Here is a 27,901-nt window from a genome sequence, read left to right as displayed (position 1 = left end):
TACCCTCGTGGCAAAACTAGGCCTGGTAGTGTCCTCATGTCAAAGATTTCTTTCGTGAGGCGTTCTCATTTTTCCTTGTTTTGTGTAGATGTTTCTTCCTCAGCAAAATAGAGGAGAAGCTCACTGTTTGCCCAGATGACTCTAGTATGAGCTTGGATGGCGATGCAGAGCCCAGGGAGGAGGTGGAGGTGCGGGAGCCGCAGGAGGACGTCAGCTCTCTGGTTAAGAGCTGCAAGTTTGCCATGAAAATGAAGATGGTCGAGAGCGCGCGAAAGCAGGTCGGTGCCCACAGTCATGTCCTCTGCCGCGTCGCAGAATTTTCTTAAATTAGCTTTTCTTTAAAATCTGAATCTTAAAGGTAATTCAGTAGTTAGCAGTTGTTTCTCTTTGTAAGAAAATAAACTAAAGAAACTCTTACTTCTATACTTGCTAATCATTTCAAAGTAATTATTTTCTGTTATTGAAAAAGGAAATGAGATTAATATCAGGTTTGATCCCCTTCAGCAAAATGAAGGCTTGCCAGTTAGTTACAAACTGTATTTAGGGTTAGTTTGTGGAGTTCTGTCATTTGATAGTAAGACTCTTTCTTAATATGTAAGTATGCTTGCCCGGCCGGCGTGGCTCAGGGGCTGAGCACTGACCGAGGAACAGAGAGGTTCCCGGTTCGATTCCCGATCAGGGCACATGCCCGGGTTGCGGGCTCGATCCCCAGTAGGGGGCCCGCAGGAGGCAGCCGATCCGTGACTCTCTCATCATGGATGTTTCTCTCTCTCTCTCCCTCTCCCTTCCTCTCTCTGAAATCAATAAAAACATATTTAATAAATAAATAAGTAAATAAAAGACACTGAATTGCATACAATACATGTGAATTATATCCACATGGTAAGTAAAAAGACATTTAATTTAAGCTAAGGAGATGGATTAGCTGCCCGAAGGTGAATTGGGTCATGCATAAAGGAAACCAGGCTGATTAACCAAAAACTTTTGTAAGACACTTTTATTTCTACAATTACATTTATGTCGTTGTACTACTTTCTGTCTTCTGTTACACAGAACAATTTCTCCCTTGCCATGAAACTGCTGAAGGACCTGCACAAAGAGTCAAAGACCAGAGAGGACTGGCTGGCGCGATGGGTGCACAGCTACTGTAGGCTCAGCCACGGCCGGAGCCAGAGCCAGCGTTGTCCCGAGCAGATCCTGACCGTGCTGAAGACAGTCTCCTTGCTGGGTGTGAGGCTCCTCTATCTATACAGGCCTGAGAATGCTGGTTCATGTCATATCTCTGCGTCTTCTGAAATGATTATTTGTGTTGCTTTATCTGGCGTTTGGGAATTAAGCCTTGGTGATTTTGTTAGCTAGTTGGAGCCAAAGATACTTTGCAGTTTAGTGCTGCCCTTGACCATGACACTGGGAGCTTTTGTTTCTGTGTCTACAAAGTAGAATTGAAAGTAAAAGTTCTTTTTAGTAGTTAGTGAGCCTAATAGTTTAATTATTTTGAAAAGTTTATGTTTACGTATAAGAATTACCTTGTGAAAAAAATGAAGACATAAAAAGCTTTTCTCTCCCTCAGGTCTTCTCTTTTCCTAACAGTATAACTTTTAAGACTCAGGGAGGAAACGCAGAACGATGACACTTGAATGAAAGTCAGTCCGTGTTTTAAATGTTCAGCCTCTGTGTGTTCAGATACGGTCATTGCTCGTGTTGGTTCAAGACCCCTGACCAGTGTCTGAAGTAGTGTCTTATCACATCAAGATTTATTTTAGTTAATTCCTTAATAGAAAACAACTTAGACACTGCAAATTTCTTTTTTTTTTTTTTTTCATTTATGGTATTCATTTACTTCTGAAAGAAATCTCATGCGAGCCTGTGTGTGTGGTTTTTGTTGTGTTTTAATCCAACAGGTGAGAACACACCAAGCTACTCAAGCACTAACCCTTTGGGTCTCCGTGACCGCAACATGCTCTTGGGCACGACTTACCGCATCATGGCGAATGCTCTCAGCAGCGAGCCGAGCTGCCTTGCTGAGATTGAGGAGAGCAAGGCCCGAAGAATCTTGGAACTTTCTGGATCCAGCTCGGAGAATGCGGAAAAGGTAATGTTTATTGCGAGCACGAGCTTTTCACATCTGCATGTTGTGCATCCTTAATGTGCAACCTTCAGCTACATGAGAGAAATGATGGGGAGAGGGCAGAGTCAGGGCGGGGGGCTTGCCCCCACCATGGTCACATCGTAATTACAGCTCAGTGACAGAAGGATCATCTGAACCACCTGAAACTTTGCTGAACAGAATTCCTGTCACTAAGGAGCACTTTTGGTCATCTCGCCGTGACCCACCTCCCTGTAGTTGTGCAGCTTCGCCTTCTTCCCCCACAGTGTCACCAGCGCCTACGTAGGGCACGGGCCCCGAGGCGCCAACCCCCATCTCTCTAAGTTCCCGACAGGCTGCATGACCCACAGGGACTTGGGTGCCTGCTCTGTGTGACCGCAGACCGTCTGGCCCACACCTGGCTTACTCGTCTTTGGTTGGTTGTATTTTATACGCTCAGGACCTCACTCTATCAGAGTCAGGGCAGACTGTCCCTTCCCACATGGCCAGCTTTCTCCATCTGTCACTTTATGACTAATGGACCGCAGGTAGTCTTCCTTGATCATCACAAGTAGAAAACAGAGTTTTCCCAAAGCTTCGGTCACACAGACAGGTGCTCTGGGACCTCTGCATTCCAGGTGACCGCGGGGCTGTACCAGAGAGCATTTTGTTACCTGTCGGAGGCCGTGCGGGTAGCCGAGGAGGGAGCCGGGCCTTCCAGTGGGGACCAGCAGCCCGCAGCCGGGGTGGCCGATGCCCACATGACGCTGGTGGTTTTCTGTGACCAGCAGCTGCGCAAGCAGGAAGAGTCTGCGTCAGGTGAGTCACAAGAGAAAAAGAAACTGCGTCACTTCATGTGAATGTGAAATGTTGAGAATTCCGTACACGCTCTTGGCTTCCTATTTGTGTGTTCGTTTTAAGTGAGAAAAGTCTTGCCTCTCGAGAAGGAATGACATCTCCAGGCAGCACGGCCTGCTTAGCTTCTGTCCTGGAGCCACGCTGTCTTCTGTCTTTCCATTCATTTCTTTTACACTTTCTTTTTTTTTAAATACTGAGTGGGATTGGGATTGGTATGTCTTTTTCTCTCTTTATAAATATGTTTTTGTTGATTTCAAAAACAGAGGAAGGGAGAGGGAGAGATAGAAACATCAATGACCGGCTGCCTCCTGCACGCCCCCTACTGGGGATCGAGCCCGAAACCCGGGCATGCGCCCTGACCAGGAATTGAACCGTGATCTCCTGGTTCATGGGTCAACGCTCAACCACTGAGCCACACCAGCCAGGCTACACTTTCATTTTCTGCTGGTGGCTTTGGTGTTCTCAGCTCTGTATTCTGATTCCTGCTCCTGGGATAACTTCAGTAGCCAGCGGCTGCCCTGTGTTCCCAGCCCAGAAAGCAAACTGCTTCTGCAGGTTGGGTAACTCAGCAGGAAAGCTCAGCTTCGAGATAGAAACTTTTCCATATTGTCCAAAACTGCTTCTGCTGTTTGTTGATTTAAAGTAGTTGTCAGAGGGAAAACCAACAAGAAACAATGACATACCACAAAATATAAGCCAGAAGGGGAGCCTAGAATTGCGCGTTAAATGTATAATTTGTGTTCATGGATGTACTGACTGTTCCCATCCCTCCCGTGTCAGCCACCGAGTCTGAGGAGCTGCAGACGTACCCGGCCCTCGTGGTGGACGGGATGCTGAAGGCTCTAAGGCTGCACTCCGAGGAGGCCCGGCTGAGGTTCCCCAGGCTCCTGCAGATCATAGAGCAGTTTCCAGAGGAGACCCTGAGCCTCATGACAAGAGAGGTAGTGTCTTCAGTCCACAGAACTTAGGGACGTGCTCCTGTTTGCATCCAGACCCCTGAATACGCACTATGCACGTATTTCAGCTTTTCCCAACAGGCCCGGAATTGTGTTACTTCCCAAGACCACCATGTAACTTAAAACTGTGCAGAGGAGGGCTCACCCTTGCCCACTGTCCTCAGTGGATGGTGATTACACTGTGTCCGAACAAGGACCCCAAGGAATAGGGGAGGAGGTATATTTGGGACAGAGATGGGAATTTTCTCTGTGGTGCAGTTTACTGTCCGTAAAGGCAGAGCTGTGTCTGTAACATCTGCTGACGCCTGTGCTCAGTGTACTGTTTAGGCCAGGGAGGAAGAAGTACATCTCAGCGGCATCCCAGCCCCAGGACCGCAGTGCCCGCCAGCAGCATCCCACCCCAGGGACCGCAGTGCCCGCCAGCAGCATCCCACCCCAGGGATCACAGTGCCCACCAGCAGCATCCCACCCCAGGGACCGCAGTGCCCACCAGCAGCATCCCACCCCAGGGATTGCAGTGCCCGCCAGCAGCATCCCACCCCAGGGATCACAGTGCCCACCAGCAGCATCCCACCCCAGGGACCGCAGTGCCCACCAGCAGCATCCCATCCCAGGGATCACAGTGCCCTCCAGCAGCATCCCATCCCAGGGATCACAGTGCCCACCAGCAGCATCCCACCCCAGGGACCGCAGTGCCCGCCAGCAGCATCCCACCCCAGGGACCGCAGTGCCCACCAGCAGCATCCCACCCCAGGGATCGCAGTGCCCGCCAGCAGCATCCCACCCCAGGGATCGCAGTGCCCGCCAGCAGCATCCCACCCCAGGGATCGCAGTGCCCGCCAGCAGCATCCCACCCCAGGGACCGCAGTGCCCGCCAGCAGCATCCCATCCCAGGGATCACAGTGCCCACCAGCAGCATCCCACCCCAGGGATCACAGTGCCCACCAGCAGCATCCCACCCCAGGGACCGCAGTGCCCGCCAGCAGCATCCCATCCCAGGGATCACAGTGCCCTCCAGCAGCATCCCATCCCAGGGATCACAGTGCCCACCAGCAGCATCCCACCCCAGGGACCGCAGTGCCCGCCAGCAGCATCCCATCCCAGGGATCACAGTGCCCACCAGCAGCATCCCACCCCAGGGACCGCAGTGCCCGCCAGCAGCATCCCACCCCAGGGACCGCAGTGCCCGCCAGCAGCATCCCACCCCAGGGACCGCAGTGCCCACCAGCAGCATCCCACCCCAGGGATCGCAGTGCCCGCCAGCAGCATCCCACCCCAGGGATCGCAGTGCCCGCCAGCAGCATCCCACCCCAGGGATCGCAGTGCCCGCCAGCAGCATCCCACCCCAGGGATCACAGTGCCCACCAGCAGCATCCCACCCCAGGGACCGCAGTACCCGCCAGCAGCATCCCACCCCAGGGACCGCAGTACCCGCCAGCAGCATCCCACCCCAGGGATCACAGTGCCCACCAGCAGCATCCCACCCCAGGGACCGCAGTGCCCGCCAGGGGCACCATGTTCGGAGGGACCCTGAGGTGTATGAATTCACAGCGAGCAGCTAGTGTGCGGGCACATGGAAGCAGCCTGCAGTCCCCCATGTGTCCTGTCACCAGCTCCTGTGCCCCTGCTGTGCTCACCCCACACAAGGCTCTGTCTTCCTGCTGCCTTTTCGACAGTTGGGCCACGTCTGTAAACAGTGGACGGCCATCTGGAAGGCTCCTTAATGACATTTATAGATGTTTCACTGGAAAATAGGCCAACTTTGAGTTGATAATACAGCAGTTCAAAAACAGTGACATAATCCTCTGTTATGTACACAGCAAGTATTTGCTTGTTTGTTTTTAATATATCTTTATTGATTTCAGAGAGAGGAAGGGAGAGGGGGGGAGAGAGAGAGAGAGAGAGAGAGAGAGAGAAACATCAATGATGATTGATCGGCTGCCTCCTGCACGCCCCCCACTGGGGATCGAGCCCGCAGCCCAGCATGTGCCCTGACTGGGAATCGAACCCCAATCTCCTGGATCCTCGGTCGATGCTCAACCTCTGAGCCACGCCCAACCGGGCTATACTTTTTATATTGGGCAAGTTACTTTTATAATAAAACAATGTTTAACGTTTTACTCGTTACTAAGCCGCAGTCTCTGTTTCAGATTTCTTCCATCCCTTGCTGGCAGTTCATTGGCTGGATCAGCCACTTGGTGGCCTTACTGGACAAAGAGGAAGCGGTGGCCGTCCAGCACACCGTGGAGGAGATCGCCGACCACTACCCGCAGGCGATCGTCTACCCGTTTATCATTAGCAGTGAAAGCTTCTCCTTCAAAGACACTTCCGCTGGTCGTAAGAATAAGGAGTTTGTGGCAAGGTGATATTGCAGGGAAATTAGGTTGATTTCTACGGTAGTTAAATACTGCAGTTTATAAAAAAATGTGTGTGGTAAAAGCAAACACGTGGAAGCTTAGGTTTGTCTTCAAGTTAATCAGAGCTTTCACCGGAGCACAGAAGATCTTAGATATCTTTGTTAAATGTATCTACCCTGGGTGTGTGATTTGTTGTAGAATTTCTTTCCTTTTTAAATTACATTTCATCTTAGAATGTTATTCGTGAGACGTTCTGCCCTTATGCGAATAGCAACCTGTTGGTTAGAACAGGCTGGATGAAATGTTTTTTGAAGTCGGCTCTTGAAATTCTTCTTTAATTGAAAATATGCAGGGAGCCCCTCTTCTTAATTAGGGTTCAGTAGGCTGCCTGAGGCGCCACTCCTCTCATTTCTCCAGTTGATGACACGTGGAGACAGAACCGGCAGTGGCGTCTTACTTTGCAAGAATACTTGATAAATGCGAGGTGTCCTAGCGGGCATTCTGTCAGAAGCTGTGTTGTTGTTGTTATGAGCTGATTTGCTGTATTATTTAGTGTTTTGTTTCTGAGAAGACAACAAAGACTTGGGCCCAGCCGTTGTCACGGCCTCTCAGCCGGGTCCACTGCAGCGGGATCAGTTTAAAAGAAAGAAAGGGAACAGTTTTAAAAATGTGTTGAGAAAGTGGCCTTCTCTTTCATACGGTAACTTCAGAACTTTATTTATCAAATCGTATATATCAAAATGTTGACGTTATTTGCGAGGAGATTTGCTTCTGTCTTACCTGCCTGAGAATCGCTCTCTGCGGAACGCACTTAGCTGTCCTTTATTCACGGGGGACATGCTCCAGGACCCCCAGCGGATGCCTGCAAGTGCAGAGCGTACCAAACCCTATATGTACTTTGTTTTTTCCTATACAGACATACCAGTGTAAAGTTTAATTTATAAATTAGGCACAGTAAGAGATTGGCAGCAGTAATAGTGGAACAACTATAACATACTGTGATGGACGTTACGTGGACGTGGTCTCTCACGGACGTGTTACTGTTCTGCACTCACCTTTCTGGTGGTAACGTGAGATGACACAGTGCCCACGTGATGAGATAAAGTGGGCTGGGCCTGCTGGGCAGAGACGATTCCCGTCCCAGGTGGGGCAGCACCAGGTTCCATCTCGGCACTGGAATGCCCTGCAGTTTAAAACTCACGAGCGGTTTATCCCTGGATCTCCCCACTTAGTATTTCTGGACCACAATGAACCAGTTAACCGTGGATAACTGGCACCACAGAAACCGTGGATAAGAGGGGATGGTGGGACATACTTTGTCCCTCGTCTAATATGAGATAGAATTTTTAAATTGCTTCTTCCCTAGACTGTAGTTAGTTATGTATAGTTTTATATGTAAGTAAAAATAATTATAATTACCACCTTGGTCTGTGGAAGATGGTTGATCACCTCACCTTGGTGATTTTTATAGGATTAAACAGAAGTTGGATCGAGGAGGAGAGATTCAAGGTTTCATCGGTGCCCTGGAGCAACTCTCTAATCCCGAGTTGATCTTTAAGGTAATCCTGCGTCTTCTAGCCCAAAAAGTGTAGGCCTTAGGTAAGGCCTACTTACAATCTAGCTTGATTTCTCTCCTTTTTTTAAAAAATTTTCCCCCCGCCCAGGACTGGACTGATGACATCAAAGCTGAATTAGCAAAAAACCCTGTAAATAAAAAAACCCTTGAGAAGATGTACGAGAGAATGTATGCGGCCTTGGGGGACCCGCAGGCCCCAGGCATCGGGGCCTTCAGAAGGAGGTTTATTAAGGTATGTGCGCTGGCCGCCTGCTTTATGGTGACAGTCATTGTGAACGTCAGTACCTGTATTTGCTGGTTTGTTAGCAATTCTGGTTTTAAAATGTCTGTTGAATTTGTAACTTTCTTTAGGTCTGATGCCTTCTCTGAAGTATCAATGGCATATTTTTAGGTCATATAGTGGCAAGTGGGGCAGTAGGTAAACTCTTGGGGTTTTTATTCTGTTGGGTTCTTCATGCTCCGATTCCCAGATATGAAGGTTACATGCAGTTTAATTTTTTTCTTAAGCCTCACTGAAGGGGTGAGGATATTTTTCCATTGATTTTTAGAGAGAGTGGAAGGGAGGGGGGAGGGGGAAGAGGGAGGGATCGATGTGAGAGAGACACCTCAATTGGTTGCCTCCCACACGCACCCCGAGTGGGGGCAGCGATTGGACCTGCAACCCAGGTGCATGCCTTTGACCAGCAGTCGAACCCAAGACCCTTCAGTCCACGGGCTGGCACTTTAACCAGAGTGGCCAGGGCTGACTTCCCCAAGTTTTTAGAGCCTTTATTAAAATCTGTGTCTGGAACCAGCCATACTCTCCTGTCTTTCCAAAGGAGCACAAACCAACCAAAGACAGGCCTCAGGTGCTGTGTTAAGATGCTGAAACATTCAAGGAAAGCAAAACTATAAGTCATGAAAGCACAGGGAAAACCCTATATAATTAACTGAGTACTTATTTATTATAAACATTCAGAAGACTAGAACCTTTTCCAGAGTTCAAATTTACCTTAAACATTAGTATTTAAGGGAAGTTGTTATTCATTTCAGGCTTTTGGGAAAGAGCTTGATAAGCACTTCGGGAGACATGGTTCCAAGCTACCCGGAATGGGGCTCCGTGGCTTCAGTGACGTTTCCAACACCCTGTTTTTGAAAATGTGCAAAGACTCGAAGGCCCCTGGGAATCTGAAGGAGTGCTCACCCTGGATGAGCGACTTCCGAGTGGAGTTCCTCAGAAATGAGCTGGAGGTTCCTGGTGAGTTCGCCTTTGGAAGTGACGGAGCTACTCTGAGGAGAGCAGTGCTGCAGCTTCTGATTCTAAAACAATACCAGGATCTTGGTAGTAGTTGTTACTTTAAAATGTCACCATGTTTTCATCATTAGGAAAATTTATAATTACTTCAAATCAGTGTGCTTTACTCAGTGTCTAATTGGATTTTCGTTTCCTTATATTCCTGATTATGACGAGTGTTCAGATTTCTGTCTAATAATAGCAGTAACATAATTTCTTCTAAAAAATACCCACACTCTGCTTCTGAGTAACTTTTCCTCAGAAACAAAATGCAGGTATAAGTGCAGATCACTCTCAGGAGGCGCTGTGTGCTGGTCCCGTTCATAGTGACGAGATAATGGTGACCTACCTCCCGAGAAAGGACTGTGACATTGAGGGTAAGGGCAGGTTGGTCAGATGTGAACCCAGCATTTTCAAAGACAGTTTTTGTACATTTCATGTTCTTCACCCTGGAATTCACCAGAACCCCCCCAAATAAATGCTTTAATATGGTTACTCATTCCAGTGGATATAAAAACCATTCGGAGAAATACTTTTCTTTGTTATTATTAACAGCTGTGCATCGCAAACAGGCAGTTTGAAGAAAGTCAGCTTGATTCTTGAGAGGACACTGGTGTAGCTCAGCGTGCTTTTCCTGCTGTTTGGAATTCTTGCCTTAGTCAAGTTGAGAAATACGGGGCGGGCAATAGTAGGTCTACAGTTGGCAGCATGCAAACAGTTTATTCTTGTTATTATTTATTAATTACTGTCTTATTTATATTACAGCTGTAAGCCTACTTTTAATAGCATTTTTTGAAGTCCGTTTTCTTTAAATGAAAACTTTCAGCAAAAAATTTTTATTAAGTTACATTAGCTTTTTTTTTTAAATTAGATCAATAGCTATTATTTTTTAGAGAGAGAGGAAGGGAAAGGGAGATAGAGAAACATGGATGTGAGAGCAGAACCCTGGCTGACTGCCTCCCGCACGCCCCCTACTGGGGACAAGCCCACAGGCCGGGCAGGTGCCCTGGCCCGGGGTGAGCTGGCGCCTTTCGGGCCCCGGCCGACGCGCGGCCGCTGGGCAACACCGCCCAGCGCAGCAGCCGTGTTTTCAACGCACAGGGTCCTGTAACAGACTATCTACAGGAGGCTTCTGGTTTTGTCGCAGGTCAGTATGACGGGAAAGGAAAGCCGGTGCCGGAATACCACGCCCGCATCGCGGGGTTTGATGAGCGGGTAGGTGCCCTGTGGGGCCCGGTCGCCCCAGGTGGGTTGTCGTGTGTGGCAGGCGGGTCTTCAGATACGAGAGTATTTTTTCTGCAGTTAACTCCCTGTGTTGTTCTCAGATGTATGTAGTTTTCTGACCCTGTTATTTACTGAATTTCTTAATCTTTCCCGTGCTTTACTATCAGTCCTACTTCAGGACGTAATAAACTTGCAGAATATATGCATTGGAGCAACTGCGGGAGGTTGTGCGTTGCTTGCTGTGCGGACGCCCTCATGTGCGAGCAGGTGCTCTAGCAGGGAAGGGACCGCTGTGGGCGCGAGAGGGCGGTGTGGACACCCCGCCGCCCTCGGTTCTCTCTCCTCTGCCGCACCTGTTTTCAGAGAGATCTCTCCCTGAGCGGCGTGTGCCCGCCACCCTCGCTTTCCCCTCTTGGTGGCTGACGGGCTGGCTGCTCCTAAAACGTTTCCTTAACTCTCTCAGGTGAAAACAATGGCTTCTATCAGGAAGCCGAAGCGCATCGTTGTCCGCGGCCATGACGAGAGGGACTACCCTTTCCTCGTGAAGGGGGGCGAGGACCTGCGGCAGGACCAGCGCATCCAGCAGGTCTTCGGGGTCATGAACGGCGTCCTCTCCCGAGACGCCGCCTGCAGCCAGAGACACATGCAGCTGAGGACCTACCGCGTCATACCCATGACCTCCAGGTACCCGCCTGGGCACTGTCGTCCGAGGGTGGACTTACGGGAATGGAAACGTCAGCCCTGGGCCAAGTCCCTGTTTAACGTGGCTGAGGCGGGGTTGGAGGTCGCTTGGCAGGTCGGAGTTTTCGATTTCAGGAAGACAGAGAGCAAACCAGACTAATAAACACTCGTAAGCCTGTGGTTTTCATCTTAATGTGGAGAAAGTAAGTGAGGAATTGACATGAAAGTCTACTCCTTGCCCGGCCGGCGTGGCTCAGTAGCTGAGCACCGACCTGTGGTCCAGGAGGTCGGGGTTCGATTCCCGGTCGGGGCACAGGCCCGGGTTTCAGGCTCGATCCCCAGTCGGGGGTGTGCAGGAGGCAGCCGATCAGTGACTCTCATCATTGATGTTTCTCTCTCTCTCCCCCTCCCTCTGAAATCAATAAAAATACATTTTTTAAATATTCTGCTTTAATTCTACAGAACTTTCTCTCTAGTAAAGAAAGAGCATTTGGGGTTTATATTCATAACCTTTTATTCTGCTTTTACAGATTAGGATTAATCGAATGGATTGAAAATACTTTTACCTTAAAGGACCTTCTTTTGAGCAACATGTCGGAAGAGGAGAGAGCAGCTTATACGAGGTAACGTGGAGTCGGACTGGCTTCGCCTCGCCTGCCCCGCCCGGTGCCCCCCAGCCGGCTGCTGCCTCTGAGCAGACTTGTTTCCCATCAGTCTCTTCCTCCCCGTGTTTCCAGTCACATTTCAGGGCCCCTTTTCATGGGTGCTCTCGGCCCAGCCAACACAGCGACTGCTTGCCTCCCGCACGTGCCCCAGCCGGGGCCAGGGGTCAAACCCGCAGCCCAGGTACGTGCCCTTGACCAGGAATCCAACCCACGACCCTGCGGTCTGCGGGCTGACGCTCTGGCTACCGAGCCAGCGCGTCCAGGGCCCGCTATCTTTTTGAAACAAGGCACTTCCAACCCCCGTTACTAAAAGTCATCGCTATTTTTTTCTTTGCATGTTGCAGTTTTTCAAACTGAAGATTTTCATCCCAGTTGAAACTAGGAGAGAATTTAGTTGAAAACAGAGTTCTGATTACAAAATTAACTTAGTAGCAACTCAAAAAATATTCAACTTAATTGCGCCATCAAGTCATATGTCGCAAAATTGTTCTGTCTTTAGGTATTTTTCAGGAAAACTTGTTAAAGCTTTTGACACAAACCCCAAAGTGGCCAAACATTACAACTATCACATGTTTCCATCTGCCCAGTTACTGCCTTTGCCTGTCAGGTTCTCTCGAAAACAGCTCTTCAAATCCCATTCAGACCCATTGTCCTCTAAGGAAGCACTTTGCTGCCCTTCCTGGGGATCGTGTGTCTGCCTGCTGGGCACCGTGAGAGCCAGTAGGGCCGGGCTTTAGGTGAAGAAACAGACCTACTCCGTCCTCAGCGAGTAACTTGGGGTGGTTTGTCTGGGCGGTGACGTGGCTGTTCCCCGCTGTTCCCGCCTGTCGTCCTGTGGTCACGGCCTTTTCTGGGACGAGATTTCTAGACCCATACGCCGAGGTCACAGACACCTTTATTTGGGTCCTCTCCTTTCTCTCTCTATGCAGTGGGAAAATTGTTGTATCCAATTGTTTTGTGCCCGAACTTTTGCACAAGAAATAACTTTGGTTTCTTTAGAAATTGAGAATGAGGAACGATGCGTTGAAATCCTAGATCCAGAGTAGCCTGGCTCAGTGTTAATATTAAACATGCTCAAGGTCGTATTTATTTCGCTTATCTCTTTACCGTTTCTCGGTGACTTCTTGGTGATCTCTGCCTCTGAAATCACATAATTAATGCTGAATCCCTTCCTCATGCTGGTTCCCTCTTCCCTGTTTGCTAGTGATCCCGGAGCCCCTCCATTTGAGTATAGAGACTGGCTGACAAGGACGACTGGGAAACAGGACGCCAGCGCCTACATGCTCATGTACAAGTAAGTCTGTTTAGATTTTCCTCTTTATTACTAGTTCATGCTTCTCAAAGTTGCATATATACTTTACTTTTGTTCCTTAGAAAGACTTACCCCAGAGAGATCATCAAAATCTAGTTATTTTATATTTGAGCTGCAGTGTAAATAAAGAATTTTAGATTTCCAGTCACAAGAACAAAGGTTCTAATCAGACCTTTTCTGTTATTAAATCACAGGAGAGCTAGTCGCACCGAAACAGTCACATCTTTCAGAAAAAGAGAGAGCAGAGTGCCGCCCGATCTGTTGAAGTGAGTATGGCTGCCTTACCCACCGGCCGGTGCGCGGCCGAGACCACAGCCTGTGTCCCTCCGCAGGCGAGCCTTCCTGAGGATGAGCACCGGCCCCGAGGCCTTCCTGGCTCTGCGCACCCACTTCGCCACCTCTCACGCTCTGATGTGCATTAGCCACTGGATCCTGGGCATCGGGGACAGGCACCTGAACAACTTCATGGTGAGCGCGGAGACCGGCGGAATGATCGGGATTGACTTCGGGCACGCGTTCGGGACGGCCACGCAGGTAGGCCCGCCAGGCTCCCTCTGTCCTCGGCTAGTCTCGGGGCTTGGCGACACCCTCTGGAGTGGATAGTTCCTAAGGAAGAAACAGCACGTCGGTTGGGTCAGCTTTGTCGGGAACATTACTAAATTCGACATTCTAGTGGAAAGGGGTATTCTCGGCTTCATTTCGTCATGGTTCAGACAGGTCGCACAGGTGTGATGGCAAATTATTCCGCCAGAGCTGAGAAGAACATGTTCCTGTAGAAAGAGACGACCGTAGGCAGTTCCATGAAGCTGCATAATTAGCGTGTGTTGTGCAGGATAGATGCAGATGTTTTCTCTGACAGTCACCCCTGGATGTTTTATTTATTTATTTATTTACTTATTTAAATACGCCTTTTTTGCCCGGCCCGCATGGCTCAGCAGTTCAGCATCGACTTAGGATCCAGGAGATCACAGTTCGATTCCTGGTCAGGGCCTCGATCCCCAGTCAGGAACGTGCAGGAGGCTGCCGATCAATGACTCTCTCTTCAGTTATGTTTCTATCTCTCCCTTCCTCTCTCTGAAATCAACAAAGACATATTAAATATATATATATATATGCCTTTATTGATTTCAGAGAGAGGAAGGGAGAGAGAGAGAGAGAGAGAGAGAGAGAGAGAGAGAAACATCAATGAGAGAGCGTCATTGATCGGCTGCCTCCTGCACGTCCCCGGCTGGGGAATCAAACCCGCAACCTGGGCATGTGCCCTGACCTGGAATCGAACCCGCGACCTACTGGATCCTAGGTTGATGCTCAACCACTGAGCCACGCCGGCCGGGCCCCCTGGATGTTTTAAATAGTGCTTCTAAATCTCCGTAGGCTGTGTGGCCCTGTGCGCATGGGGTTTGCATTGCCAGGATGACGCTGTTAATTATTCTTGGGCACAGTAGATTCATATTCGTATAAAAAGAAGTTTTCCTGTTCTCACTAGATGTGGACAGTGACCACGGAGAGATGGTTTGTGCCTATTCCTCTGAGGTTTCTAGTTACTCTGTTCTGTTTCTCGCATGGGTTTTTCTCTGTAGTTTCTGCCAGTCCCTGAGCTGATGCCGTTTCGTCTGACTCGCCAGTTTATCAACCTGATGTTACCCATGAGAGAGACAGGTGTCATGTACAGCGTCATGGTGCACAGCCTGAGGGCCTTCCGCGCACAGCCTGACCTGCTGACCACCACCATGGACGTGTTCGTGAAGGAGCCTTCCTTCGACTGGAAGGTGGGGCTGCTTCTAAACTCGGTCACGTTTATCACGGCATCATCGACCTGCCGTCCGCTTTTATACGATGGAAAGGCATCCGGATGTGTTTACTGAAATATTTACATGGTTTTGTAGAGCATTTCTCAAAATTAACATTCGGGATCATTTGGCCTGAAAACCAGATAAGAAACGTAACGTTTATTTGGACAAAACTGTTGTTTCAATTGAGTGTGTTTCTAACTAGAGGAGGAAGGAGGGGCCCGTTGCTGGTGGGCTCGATTTCTCTCAGAGACAACTTTTATTTTAAAACCTGTTCCCCAGGAGGTCTTTCTTGGTCGCGAAGATCAGCACCGCTTTCTTGAATCTCAGGGTTCTTTAATGACAGCCCGAGAGCAGAGCTCAGCACTGGCGCCCGCGGAGGGCGCGGTGTCTGCAGCTGCACGGCCCAGGATCGGCGCCGCCGGGAGAGCCCGTGGAAGGGGCCGCAGAGCCCGGTTCCTTACGGTCGTCACTCGTCCACCTGTTTAATTCGGCCCCGTACACTGTTGTCTTTTCCTTTAGAATTTTGAGCAGAAAATGCTGAAAAAGGGAGGATCGTGGATTCAAGAAATAAACGTATCAGAGAGAAACTGGTACCCCCGGCAGAAAGTGTTCTACGCCGCGAGGAAGTTAGCAGGCGCCAACCCGGCAGCTGTTACCTGGTGAGACGCCCTGTGGGGAGCAGACGGGACCCCAGGCGCCGCCCGGGACGGCCCCTCGGCGCCGAGAACTCTCCGTCCGGCCTGGGATGTTACCCCACTGCCCCCGCTGTACAGTGAGCGCTCAGCATCGCTCAGAGAGACACCGTTCCACACCCACTGATGACATAGTGCAGCGTGGCCCGGGGCGGTGCGGGGACACGGGGCGGCTCCCGGGCATTAACCGTGGAGCCGCCGTCGGGGCGCCCGCTCGGCTGCGCTGTGCCCCCGGGAGAAGCGAAGGGGCACGGCGGCCCTCACGTTCTGTTTGTCTACAAACGGAACCTCCGGACCCCCAGGTTACGAGCGCAGACGAGCCCTATAAACGACGAGGGGCAGGTGTGCTAGCTGGGAACGGGGCGACCCGGGGAAGCAGTGGCTGGTTTACGGTTTTGCACCCGTTTATTTTTCCAGTGACGAGCTACGCCTGGGCCATGAGACGGTGCCTGCCTTTGCCGACTACATCGCAGTGGCCCGAGGAAGCAAGGACCACAGCCTTCGTGCCCAAGAAGCGGAGAGGGGACTTTCGGAGGAGGCTCAGGTGAACTGCCTGATTGACCAGGCGACGGACCCCAACATCCTGGGCAGAACGTGGGGAGGCTGGGAGCCCTGGATGTGAGGTCTGGGGGAGCCCGCGGGCGGAAGATAGGAAAGCAAGACCCTGCGCGTCCCCCAGCCCACTTTCCCGAAGCTCTAAAGAGAAGAAAAGGTCGTGGCGACCGAGGGAATATTGAGGTGAAGGAATGACTGGGCTGCAGTAAGGAGTTAGCTTAGGGCTGTAGCAGGCTTAGTGGGAGGGCGAATGTCTGGGCCACGCGCGTGTGCGGTGAGAGGCGTCCCGGGCGCTGTGACAGGCGAGCCAGCTGTCCTAATTAATGGAGCGAGTGTGGCCCGGCCGGGGAGGCTCAGCGCTGAGCGTCCGCCTGTGGACCAGGAGGTCACCGTTGGATTCCCAGGCAGGGCGCAGGCCCCTCCTCTAAAACCTCCACACACCTGGGACTGTTCTCAGGTTGGCTTGAGCTTTTTATTACTGTTTCTTTCAAACATTTGTATTTGGAAACTTTTGTATGATTTTGAGAAATGATAATGTTAAGAATATGGAAGATTAAAGTTTTTTCCCAAATTAGTGTATAACTTTTATGCAGTTTCAAAACCAAAATGTTCACCTTATATAAAGTATGTTGTTATGTTACTTGACAAATTTATTCTGTTAACTATAGGGTGAATGCATTGTGGCACTAAACCTTTATGTTCTCAGCAAATAGTCTTTATTCAAAGAAACTTCATCTTTAAGGAAAATAAGCGGTCCTGCATGTGGAAACCCAGTGTACACGAGACCTGGTAAAGATGTTTTGCTGTAGCATAAAAACAACCAAAAAAGCCTCCTGATTCACCACAGTTCTCACTTGACTCCTGATAATGTGGGATATATTCATTAACTAGGCCCCCATATTATGGGAAACTGTTTTCTAATGACTACTTTTTATGTCAATAAAAGTTCATTGTTACCAGATGGCTGTGTGTGAGTCTGATTTCAAAGCTGACTGCTTGGAAATTCCATCAGAAACCATGAGCATGAACAAAAAGAGACAGTCACAGTGTAGAGCGCTCGCCAGACGCCCGAACAGCTGCTCGGGACAGTGACGTCCTCGGTGCACACGTAGGGCTGCGTGTCTGGCTCGCCCCCGTGGTCCACGCTCCAGCCCCGTGACTCTGGCTGAATAAAGGCATTTGATCTGGCTCATAATCAACAGAAGGCCACTTAGCAGAGGGGAAGAGCGCTGGGGGCTTGAGGGGGTAAAAGGGGTCAAATGCATGGCGACCGAGAGAGCAGACTTCCGGCGATAACCATGCAGTGCAGCGTGGTGTCGATAGTGTATCGTAGGGCTGTGCACTGGACAGACAACGTTATTAACCAGCGTCACCCCAATAAATTTAATTGAAAAATATATCTGGTTTGGAAACCAGGAAGTAAGACATCTCTACTGATTATAAGGAAATAGGAATAATATTAAGAATTTTTTATTAGAAATTTTGTTATTAAGCACTTTTTAAAGACAGAAGCCACATACACTTTCAGAAATGTGAGCTTAAAGGCAAGCAAAGAATTTTTCCAGAAGTAGGACAGATTGCTCCATTTGCTTCCCGCATCTTGAGATGGAGCAGCGTGCTGGACTTCATTATCGGTGCCCTGTGCCGAGTAGGGGAGACGCCTGAGCGGGGAGAGGCTAGTAAAAATAGTAAGTAAACTCCCCAGTCGGTGTGACTCGGGGGTTGAGCACTGACCCATGAAGTTGGGGTCATGACTCGATTCCCGGTCAGGGCACAGGCTTGGGTTGCTGGCTCGGTCCCCAGTAGGGGGCATGCAGGAGGCAGCGGATCAATGACTCATCATTGATGTTTCTGTCTCCTTCCCTCTCTCTGAAATCAATAAAAAAAACATTTAAAAAATAGTAAACATGCACTGTGTAATATTGGATTTATTTATATATACATATTCATAGCTATTATTTAAGTTTTGCAAACATAATGGTAATATTTACATTGTAAATAGACTTTAACATTATATTCTGATTGCATATGAAACAAACTTGTTTTTTCAACCCCCAAATAATCCGGGAATGTTTATATTAAAAAACTCAACAAAAAAGACTTGAGTGAATCCGTGTTTATGAATACTGATTTAAGTACTTTATCAAACTAAAGCCAAGTCCGTCATCAATTCCTTTAAGATCAGGGCGACGCCATAACCACTGTCTCAGCTCTGACGGTGTCTGCACACAGCACACGGGATAAGATGACGGAGGAAGGGTGGTCAAAGAGAAGAATCACTTCGTTGGCCTACAAGACATTTTGAAATAACTTTATTAACAACCAGTAATTTCTGCTAAACTGTGTATTTGTGAACTTCAGAATATTGCCTATGAATGGACGTGAAAGCACAGCTGTCAGGGTTGGACGTTTCTCTGTGAACATTGTAAAACTGGAAAACTTCAGGATTGACCTTGAAAAAGCAAAAGCCACTGGCATGTCGAGGGGGTTGCACTGGATCCTTAGGTGCTTTGGGCGGTGTGGGCATTTCAACAACACGCAACCCGGGCCTGGGCCCTCACCAGGGACTGAAACGGAGACCCCCGGTTCATGGGTCCACGCTCAACCCCTGAGCCACGCCGGCCGGGCAAAAGTCTCTAACCTGGCAGTTGAGAAGAGGGCACTAAAGTCAACAGTTTTCCTCTGGAAGCTTGGTTTTGTTTTGGACAGCACTGCTCAAAACCATTTTCATTGTTCTAGACTGTAATTTGGAGCACTGGTCTTGCCCTGTAGGAAGCATCCAGAAACGGTCCCACGTTAGAACTGAGTTACGGTCACTCCACACTGGGAGTCAGCAGGAAAAGACCCGAGGTGCTTTTTCCCATCCTGATAGCGCTTAGCCACGGGGTGGAGCACATTTTAGGCACGTTGAGCTGCTTGAATTTCTAAAGCCTGGTGTGTTTACAGCCCACGTGCACAGTTCAGCTGAGCTCAACCGAGGAATGTCCTCGTAAGCCAGGGGACCCACGGCTTCCAGCCGGAATGCGTCTTACTTGATTCCTTCCTCCTGACAGCCCCACTCGGAACGCCGCAGCCAAGAGAAGGCCCAGCGATGATTTGAAACAGATCCCTAACAACGAGGAATTTTTAAGAACAACTTGGTATTTATCTTGAATACATTATTAGTGGAGACATTCAAGAAATGACTATGAACAACGGCCACAAAAACTAAAGTTTAAATTGTTTTATTTTTTAAAAAGTCTTTAATTTGCCCTCAAATGTCGCAACAAACCCATTATTGCAGATCTACAATCTCTCCTCTCTTTCTGGAAAAGGAAAGAAAATTCTTTTTATTAAATGGATTTGTTTTTATTAATTTTATTTTTCGGTTACAGTTCACATTCGATGTTATTTTGTATCACTTTCAGGTGCACAGCGCAGCGGTTACCCGCAGGCTTTACGAAGCGTTCTCTCCCGCTGCTACTCTCCGGCCGCCGGGCGGGCACTCGAGGGTATTTCTTCCATCGGTTTTTAGAGAGTGGAAGGGGGCAGGGAAGCGTCCACGCGGGAGAGACGCCAAGTGGGTGCCTCCCGCGGAGAACCCGAGACCCTTCCGTCCGCAGCCCGGGGCTCTAACCGCTGAGCCCCCGGCCAGGGCAGGGTGGCTGCCCCCACCCCCCGTTTTACCCCCAACAGGTCATAACAGCACCGCAGCTGCCCCTGCGCCCCTCGGCCCAGCCCCGCAGCAGCGCGCGCTCCTTCTGGAAAGACGGGCGCGCGGCGCAGTGTCTGGAAATCAGCCCGGGGCCGGGGCATCCGCGCTGCTGCGCCTCGGGAACCGAGGGCCAGGGACCGGGGCCTGAGGCAGGAGGAGGGGGCGGGAGGGGGCCCTGGTTCGAGCGGCGGCCGCGCTTTAGGGGACGGAACGGGTCGGAAGGCCCGGCCCTGCCCGCGGGGCTCAGGCGCGCCTGGGGCACGGCTCTGGCTGCCGGCTGCTTGCTGGCTCTGTCCAGGCCCCGTCCAGGCTCCATCCAGGCTCCATCCAGGCTCCGTCCAGGCTCCGTCCAGGCCCCATCCAGGCTCCATCCAGGCTCCGTCCAGGCTCCGTCCAGGCTCCGTCCAGGCCCCATCCGGCTCCGTCCAGGCCCCGTTCAGGCTCCGTTCAGGCTCCGTCCAGGCCCCGTCCAGGCCCCGTCCAGGCCCCGTCCAGTCTCCATCCGGCTCCATCCAGGCCCAGTCCCGGCGCCGGAGGGAGGTGGCCAATCGATTGTCTGTCCCTCCCCCCCTCTGTCCCTCCCGCTGTCGCCGAGCCGCGGGGGGCACATCCTCGGGCGAGGGCTGGGAAAAGAAGGGAATGCGCGCCCCAAGCTCGGGGCGCCCGCGAGTCCACGCCCGGCAGGTCTCGGGTAAGCCGCGCCCGCCTCCCAGCGAGGCCCCGACGGCTTTGGATCGGAACGACCAGCTGTTTCCGACACACGGACCGAGCGAGGGAGCCGCGGGCCCCAGCGCGCGCTAAGGACGAGCCGGGCACCAGGCGGCGCTGGGAGGCCGGGCGCGGGCGGGGCGGGGCGGGGCCCGGGGCCGGCAGCTTCCCGGGGGCCCGGCCCGGCCTCCGCGCGCTGCAGCCGACGGCGCGCAGGGACCCGCAGGCTCGGGCGCTCCCCGCGCCCCCGCCCCCCGCCCTCCCCGGGGTCCGGAAGCTCCGGCCGCGACGCCGAGGACCTCGGGGCTGCCGAGGGCCCCTGCTCTGCCCCCGCCCGGGGTCCCCCTCCCCGGCCTCCCTCCTCCCGACCCTGGGAACCGGCGCGGGTCTGACTTCACCGCGGGAAGGACGGGGCGGCCCCTCCGCCGGGTCCAGGAAGGAGAAGCCCGGGTGCGGGCAGGGGAGGGTCATTCCCAGCAGGACCGCTCGGGCCGGTCCAGGCCGGGGGCGGGGAGGAAGCCGCGCCTCTGCCCTCCCGGGGGTGGGGAGCCCCGGGGCGCGGCGGGGGCGGGGGCGGGCGGGCGCGGGCGGCGGGGCCCCGCCGCGGCCCTTCCCCGCGGCCCCCGGCGCCCCGGGCGGGGAGCGGGGCGGGGCCTGCGCCGCGTCAGCCGGGCTAGAAAAGGCGGCGGCGCGGCCCCGCGGGGACAGCCGCGCTCCCCGGAGCCCAGCCCGACGCCGCCATGAGCGCCGCGCTCTTCAGCCTGGACGGCCCGGCGCGCGGCGCGCCCTGGCCCGCGGACCCCGCGCCCTTCTACGAGCCGGGCCGGACCTGCAAGCCCGCCCGCGCGCTGGAGCCGGGCGCCGCCGCCCCCGCCATGTACGAGGACGAGAGCGCCATCGACTTCAGCGCCTACATCGACTCCATGGCCGCCGTGCCCACCCTGGAGCTGTGCCACGACGAGCTCTTCGCCGACCTCTTCAACAGCAACCACAAGGCGGGCGCGCCGGGCGCCCCGGAGCCCGCGCCCCCCGGCGGCCCCGCGCGCGCCCCGGGCCCCGGCGCCGCCCCGCGCCCGCTGAAGCGCGAGCCCGACTGGGGCGACGGCGACGCGGCCGGCTCGCTGCTGCCCGCGCAGGTGGCCGCGTGCGCGCAGACGGTGGTCAGCCTGGCGGCCGCCGCGCAGCCCACGCCGCCCACGTCGCCCGAGCCCCCGCGGGGCAGCCCCGGCCCCAGCCCCGCGCCCGGCCCGGCCCGGGACCGGGGCGCGGGCAAGCGGGGCCCGGACCGCGGCAGCCCCGAGTACCGGCAGCGGCGCGAGCGCAACAACATCGCCGTGCGCAAGAGCCGCGACAAGGCCAAGCGGCGCAACCAGGAGATGCAGCAGAAGCTCGTGGAGCTGTCGGCCGAGAACGAGCAGCTGCGGCGGCGCGTGGAGCAGCTGACGCGCGACCTGGCCGGCCTGCGGCAGTTCTTCAAGCAGCTGCCCGGCGCGCCCTTCCTGCCGGCCGCGGGCGCCGCGGACTCCCGGTGACGCCGGCCGGGCCTGGGCGCGGGGCCCGGCGACGATACCTCAGCCCCGGGCCGGACTCGGCGCCGACGCCCGACGCCCGACGCCCGACGCCGCGGGAGCCGGGCCGGGCGCTGCGCTGCCCGGGACTCAGGGGCGCGGGGCCGCGGCCGGACTGGCGCCCCCGACCCTGCGGAGAAGCTGTGTTTATTCCCTTAAATTATTTTTATAAAGGTAGCTTTTCTACATCTTACTCCTGCCGAAGCAGCTAAGGTACATGTTTATATATATATATAAAGACTTTAAGACAGCCCTTCGTATTGTAGATAAGAGACTGAGCATGCTCCAATTTTTATACGAATTTTTACGGTATTTGTAAGAATAAAGGGGTATCTGGAACCGCCCGACCCCGACTCGCCGTGATTCCCGCGCGGGCGGGAGGGGACCCCGGGAGGCCCCAGGACCCGCGCGCAGCTGGCACCGGGGGCGCGGACCCGGCGCGTCACCCCGGGCAGCCAGGCTGCTTGGGGAGGGGGTCGCTTGCTCCGAACCCCGCCCAGCTGCCTCCAAACGCCCCATCCGACGCGCCCGGGGCCGCGCAGCGGTGGAGGCGCCGCGGACGCTGCGCCCGGAGGCGGGGAGGGCCCGGCGGCTGGTCGGACCCGGGAGCGGCCGAGGGCCCCGGTCGGTGCTGCGGAGGCGGGCGGGGCCCGCGTGGACCCTGCGTGGACCGTGCGTGGGCCCTGCGTTCACTTTCCCGGCCGCCGGGCAGCTCCGAGCGGACCGAGCGCGCCTGGGGACGGAGCGGCCAGGGGACAGCCCGGGCGGGCGGGCCGGCGTCCGGAGCGCAACCGGGACGAGCCGCGGAGCCGTCCATCGCCGGTGCCCGGGGCGGGCCGGGCGCCTCTTACGGCGGCCCCTGCGTCCAGGTCATGTAACTGAGCGTCCGGGCGGCCGCGACGGCGCGGGCCCAGGGGGACATCGGGTCTTCAGCGGCCAAAGGTGGGGACTTCCCGGCTGTCATTTAAAGCGCTGCCAGCGCGGCGACGTGAACCGCCCGCGGCCAGCTGGTTACTTACTTACACTTCACGGGCAAGTTTGCACGTCTGACAAGGCTCCACAAAATACTTTCCCCAAAAATACCAATGTGCAAAAAACAAAAAAACAACAAGCGAACAAAGAAAAGTCCTGAAGTGCAAATGCTAAGATTTATTGCAGCAGAACAGACACTGCAAACAGGACAAAGGGTTAAACGCCGCAGTGCGTTCTCTGGAGGGACACTGAAACAGACACTGCAAGAAAAGACATGCTGAGTCACGGTAAATTTAAATTAAAACACTTAAAAATTGCAATTGAACAAACATTTTTTCCCTGCTATATCAATACTATTGCCTCAGATAAATCAAAATGAAGACCTCACTCAAGCTTATGTACTATTAACAGTTATGTTCCTAAGTTTGCAGAGAGGTAATAAAAATATATATAACCACAGAAAAATAGTATTTTGATTTATAGTTTACAAAACCATTTTACTGACATGTGACCCAGAAAAATCTTAAGTTCCATTTCAAGATCATAAAATACATTCACTATGCACACAGTTAACAAGTAACAACCCAAACCCCAGCAGCACCCTCGGGGCCACGTGGTCAGCTTCCCGGGTTCCTGCAGCCTGGGGATCTAAGAGGCGCTTCCTGCTCGCAGGAGCTCGATCTCCTCCAATCCAGCGCCGCGCGTTGGGTGGGTGGCTATGGACAGGACAACACAGCTCGGCAGCCCCACCTCCTTGCCGATGACACTCCTCGCTTCGTAGCTCTGCGGTGACAAGAGGCACGCGGGTAAAGCAAACAGCCCTGCCCGTTCGGTTTCCAACAACAAACACCAAAGAGCAGGACTATGCCCGTGGCTGAGAACATTGGTAAGGACGGAGACAGGCCCATAAAAAGCCCATTATTGTGGCGAGTGAAGGGACCGGTGTTCTGATAACTGAACTGTTTTTACACAAGAACATGGGAAACACCCCGCTGCTGCTTGCTGGGCGCAGGGTGACAAGCGTCTCTGCTGGCTGTCCTCGGAGAGGAGGGGCGGGCAGGACTTACCGAGGGGATGTGCCTGTGTTAGCGGGGAGGGGCCGGGCATGCGTCGGGCTCCAGCTGCCTCTCACTTCCTTTGGGACACTTCCCCAATCTAGCAGCACTTCTGGTCAAAGGATTTTCTGGTACTTCGCCCCAAACTTCCCTGTTTAATGGGACACCACTTCTTCTAGAGCTAGACCGAGTTACACGCCTCTACGCTGTAGAAAGCTTCTTATTCACGTTCCGTTGAGCACCTTGTGATTGGCTAACCTTGGGCGAGTTTCATCTCCAGATGAAAACACAGGCTAGGGAGGTGTGGGTGCCCTCAGTCTCTAGGTCAAACCTCAGGGCGTGTTCCTCCTGGGGTGGGGGTGGGGCTAAAAATGAAGAGGCTGAAATACACGGGAATAAAGGACATCTCTGGCCTCATTTGAGACGGAGGCCCTGGAAGGCCGCGTGTTCTCTCAAACTCCTTTGCTGCCACCTGCATAGCATCAGGGTATCTCCCATTTGACCAATGTGACCATAGCTTTGATCAGCGTGTGTTACAGAGCAGGCACGTGGCGGCCTCTCGGTGCCCGCCCCTCGAAGGAGAACATCGCCGCCCTCTCCCTTGGTCTAAGCTGGGCTCAGTGGCTGGCTGCTCATCACAGGGTGCAGGGCACAGGACCCTGAGTTACGTCCCAAGCTCGGTCAGGAAAGGTGCCGGCTTCTTCTGCCTGCCTCTCTGGAACCCAGACACGTGCTGTGGGGCATCCAGGCTCTGTGGGTATCTGCCCAGAGCACGGGCAGGTCCCAGCCAACAGGAGCACAAAAGCCAGCTGGGAACTAACGGGCCTCTGGCCCCAGCCCAGCCTACGGGGGCCCGCTGATGCCCACTGGAGCAGAGCGGGGCTGTCCTGGCAGAACCCTGTCCACACTGCAGGTATGTGTCCAGGACCGCTGTGGGAGCCACTGAGCTTTGAGACAGTTTGTGTTGAGGCAGTAATACCAAGATCAGTCTGGGATGTGGACACCCATCTAATGGAGGATCACGCGCGGTGACCCTCTTGCCTTCCTGCTGTGACACAGGCCTGGCACAGACACTGAACATTTAAGTGTAGAGTTTTTGTCACTTAGTGAAAAGTTAGTGTGAGGTCACCGAGCAGTCTAACGGGCAGTGAGAGCTGCTGGTGAAATGGAACGAAAGGCTCCCGCCTGACCGTGGTGGCTGAGGGGCTGAGGCCCTTCCACAGCTCAGGATCTATGGGACACAGACGTCCCCTGGTCATTCACTGAGGGTGTGTTATGAGTCCACAAAGGCCCTGTCCCTGCAGAAATGGCAGGAAGCAGGAGAGAGCGGCAAGGCTTCCAGTCTGAAGGGAGAGGGCAGGATGGTGCAGAGGACGGGTCACTGTGCGGGGCTGAGAAGACTGAGGCAGGACAGCTGGAGGCTTCTCTCAGCAATTTGTTTTTTAATCTGCACCCAAGGCTATTTTTTCCCCATTGCTTTTCAGAGACAGTGGAAGGGGGAGAGAGAGAGGGAGGAAGAGAGAGAGAGAGAAACATCAATGTGAGAGACACATCGAGCGGCTGCCCTTTAGGTGAAAGAACGTAAAAGGCTGCTCCCCAGCCTGGTGCCGCCAGCCCCTCCTGAGGTGCAGGACGGGGCAGGCCAGCGGATGGCAAGGGGCTGGGAGGACAGCCTCCACGGGTGGATCAGGTCAGCCTCAAATTCTGGCAGGAATCAGAGCTGGAATCTGGCCATGAGAACCCACCAGAAAGTTCTGCGGATGATCAGGGTCGCCTTTCCCCCATAACCTCATGAGCTGGCCCGAGTCTGCTACCTGGATGTGGACCCTGGCACTAGTCACAGGTACCTTTTGTGGCCAGGGGCGCTGTGCCGTGGCACCACCTCGCGGCCATTCCCCAGTGCCCTTCTCTGGGGTTCAGCAACTCCACGGGCCACTTGTGGCGCTTTTAAATGGCTTTGACAAGACAGGGGTGGCATCTCAGGGACAGGCTGCTCCTGTTTCTGAGGGCCAAGCTTCATGGAGAAGAAAGCTGTCTTTGGCCCCTAAGTTATATTTAGGTGGTGGTTTCTCGGAGGAGCACACCCCTCTGCTAAGTTACTCTGTGCACTTGATTAAGTTACACTGTGGTAAGTCAGAAGTGTTACCAGTTACTGAGGCTCTGGGATACTCAAACTTAAAAAAAGCACATATCTTTCAGGTAATTCTGGTCTATTAATGTGAGACCAAAGCAGTAGAACTTGAAATCTCAACACAGTTTTTCCATAATCCAAAGCCAGGAGGACAAATTCATGCATCCACTGTAAGGCTCAGCAGGAAACAGCCTCGAGTCCACACAGGAAAGACCCTGTTAGCAGACATGGGCATCTGTCCGAGAGTAGCAGCTGTCAGACTCACCCAGGCCTCAGTACAGTCCACCCCTAGCAGTGTACAGTTATACTGCGGACTGTTCTCACTAAAAGTATGCAGGGCAGGGGTCTTCACGTGGGCTGACCTGCTGGCTCAGGGCTTCAGAGCGTAAGCGAGCACATCTGGCTGGGTGTCCCCGTACTTACCCCATCCTCACAGGCGGCGAACCTCAGGAGGGAGGAGATGCTGCTCTGTGCCAGCTGCAAGGACAGTGAAATGGGCTGGGTTAAGAATCCCACAACTGTAGTAAGTGCTGGTGCTAAAAACAGGCATGTCCTGAAAATTAGCACATCAAATAAGAACCACCGGTCTTTTCTTTAGTAGCTCTGATCTCAAAGCCTGAAGTCAAACGTGACTTTCTAAGTCAGGGGCATGGAAAGATTGTGTTCCTGAGGGTGAGCCCTTTGCTTTTTCCCAGGGAAGGAGCGACAGATGCAACTCTGTCCCAGCCAGTGAGTCACAGTAGCTCCATGAGGTAGACGCGGGACACACGAGCTCCCAGGCCAGCTCCTACCTTGACCCTCACGGTGCCCTGGGGTCGGGAGGGGCAGCGCAGGAAGACCTGAAGGTGCCTTCTGAGGAGCGGAGAGGCGACCACGCGGGAGCAGTCCGCACAGGAAAAGGCGCCTCTGTCGTTCGTAAACACACAGGGGAGAAAAGACCAGAAAACGTACAAATCAGAGAGTGTGGGGTAGACGGGAGTTTTTCTGAACGTGAATGCTCAGATCGGGGGGCTCTACCTTCCAAAGGTAAGTTCCTAGGCAGCGGGGTCGGCCTGACGCGGGGAAACGCCCGCTCCCCCGACCCGGCCAGCAGCTCGGCGGGCACGGAGCCGGGAGGCTGCTCAGCGGGGAAGCCGCAGCCAGGCTGGGGCGAGGGAGGCGGCAAACATCGGGGGCAGAGGGAGGCCGAGCCCGGCGAGGGGGGGAAGGCGGGGCGTGGGGGGGGCTCCCTATCTGCCCAGCGGGAAGCCCTGCTCTAACCAGCAGGATGGCTCCTTGTTGCCATCAGGTAAACCTACGATTCACATTCTTGTCTCCCACGCACGACCCAGCGAGACTGGTTTATACACAGCGCTTCCACCCGGCGGGGTCAGGGAGACACCTGCTCTTGGCTTCCTTTTTTTAAAAATCCTCACCTGAGGATATTTTTCCCATTGCTTTTCAAAGAGAGTGGAAGGGATGGGAAGAGAGAGAGAGACAGAGAGAGAAACATCGACGTGAGAGAGACGCACCCACTGGTCGCCTCCTGCACTCGCCCTGACCAGGGCCAGGGATCGAGCCTGCAACCAAGGCACGTGCCCTTGACTGGAATCGAACCCGGGACTCTGCAGTCTGAGGGCTGACGCTCTAACCACTGATCCACACCAGCCAGGGCAGTGATGAGCCCCTTTCTGTCTGCCCCGTGACAAAGTCAACCTGGGAGGCCCGAGAGCCAATCGGAGACCTGCACCTCCACCCAGCTCCAC

General features: G+C 53.6%; 3 protein-coding genes across 5 annotated transcripts in view; 2 read left to right on the top strand and 1 right to left on the bottom strand.

Annotated features, from left to right (window-relative positions):
- Nucleotides 1-16,989, top strand: part of PRKDC (protein kinase, DNA-activated, catalytic subunit) — an 85,494-nt gene extending 68,505 nt beyond the window's left edge. Inside the window, exons 69-86 of the mRNA XM_081116280.1 lie at nucleotides 89-278; nucleotides 1,054-1,228; nucleotides 1,902-2,092; nucleotides 2,725-2,905; nucleotides 3,725-3,885; nucleotides 6,051-6,262; nucleotides 7,729-7,816; nucleotides 7,922-8,065; nucleotides 8,866-9,070; nucleotides 10,254-10,321; nucleotides 10,794-11,014; nucleotides 11,542-11,634; nucleotides 12,881-12,970; nucleotides 13,183-13,254; nucleotides 13,321-13,522; nucleotides 14,569-14,757; nucleotides 15,301-15,440; nucleotides 15,891-16,989. Of these exons, the coding sequence (XP_080972406.1) occupies nucleotides 89-278; nucleotides 1,054-1,228; nucleotides 1,902-2,092; nucleotides 2,725-2,905; nucleotides 3,725-3,885; nucleotides 6,051-6,262; nucleotides 7,729-7,816; nucleotides 7,922-8,065; nucleotides 8,866-9,070; nucleotides 10,254-10,321; nucleotides 10,794-11,014; nucleotides 11,542-11,634; nucleotides 12,881-12,970; nucleotides 13,183-13,254; nucleotides 13,321-13,522; nucleotides 14,569-14,757; nucleotides 15,301-15,440; nucleotides 15,891-16,095 (2,827 nt within the window). The 3' untranslated portion in view covers nucleotides 16,096-16,989. The remainder of the gene's footprint in view (nucleotides 1-88; nucleotides 279-1,053; nucleotides 1,229-1,901; nucleotides 2,093-2,724; nucleotides 2,906-3,724; nucleotides 3,886-6,050; nucleotides 6,263-7,728; nucleotides 7,817-7,921; nucleotides 8,066-8,865; nucleotides 9,071-10,253; nucleotides 10,322-10,793; nucleotides 11,015-11,541; nucleotides 11,635-12,880; nucleotides 12,971-13,182; nucleotides 13,255-13,320; nucleotides 13,523-14,568; nucleotides 14,758-15,300; nucleotides 15,441-15,890) is intronic.
- A 4,159-nt stretch (nucleotides 16,990-21,148) lies between these two features.
- Nucleotides 21,149-22,342, top strand: CEBPD (CCAAT enhancer binding protein delta). The gene has a single exon (XM_081116865.1). The coding sequence runs from the start codon at nucleotides 21,171-21,173 to the stop codon at nucleotides 21,960-21,962; it is 792 nt and encodes a 263-aa protein (XP_080972991.1). The 5' UTR covers nucleotides 21,149-21,170; the 3' UTR covers nucleotides 21,963-22,342.
- A 740-nt stretch (nucleotides 22,343-23,082) lies between these two features.
- SPIDR (scaffold protein involved in DNA repair) overlaps nucleotides 23,083-27,901 on the bottom strand; it is a 78,119-nt gene continuing 73,300 nt past the window's right edge. For all 3 annotated transcript variants that reach the window (XM_081116862.1, XM_081116863.1, XM_081116864.1), the window contains 3 exons: nucleotides 26,948-27,062; nucleotides 26,580-26,633; nucleotides 23,083-23,753 (listed from right to left, as the gene is read on the bottom strand). In XM_081116862.1, coding sequence (XP_080972988.1) covers nucleotides 23,619-23,753; nucleotides 26,580-26,633; nucleotides 26,948-27,062 — 304 coding nt within the window. In that variant the 3' untranslated portion in view covers nucleotides 23,083-23,618. The remainder of the gene's footprint in view (nucleotides 23,754-26,579; nucleotides 26,634-26,947; nucleotides 27,063-27,901) is intronic.

Source organism: Miniopterus schreibersii (genome assembly GCF_964146895.1).
Source record: "Miniopterus schreibersii genome assembly, chromosome: 17".
Classification (NCBI taxonomy): domain Eukaryota; kingdom Metazoa; phylum Chordata; class Mammalia; order Chiroptera; family Miniopteridae; genus Miniopterus; species Miniopterus schreibersii.
This window is presented reverse-complemented; position numbering and strand designations above follow the sequence as displayed.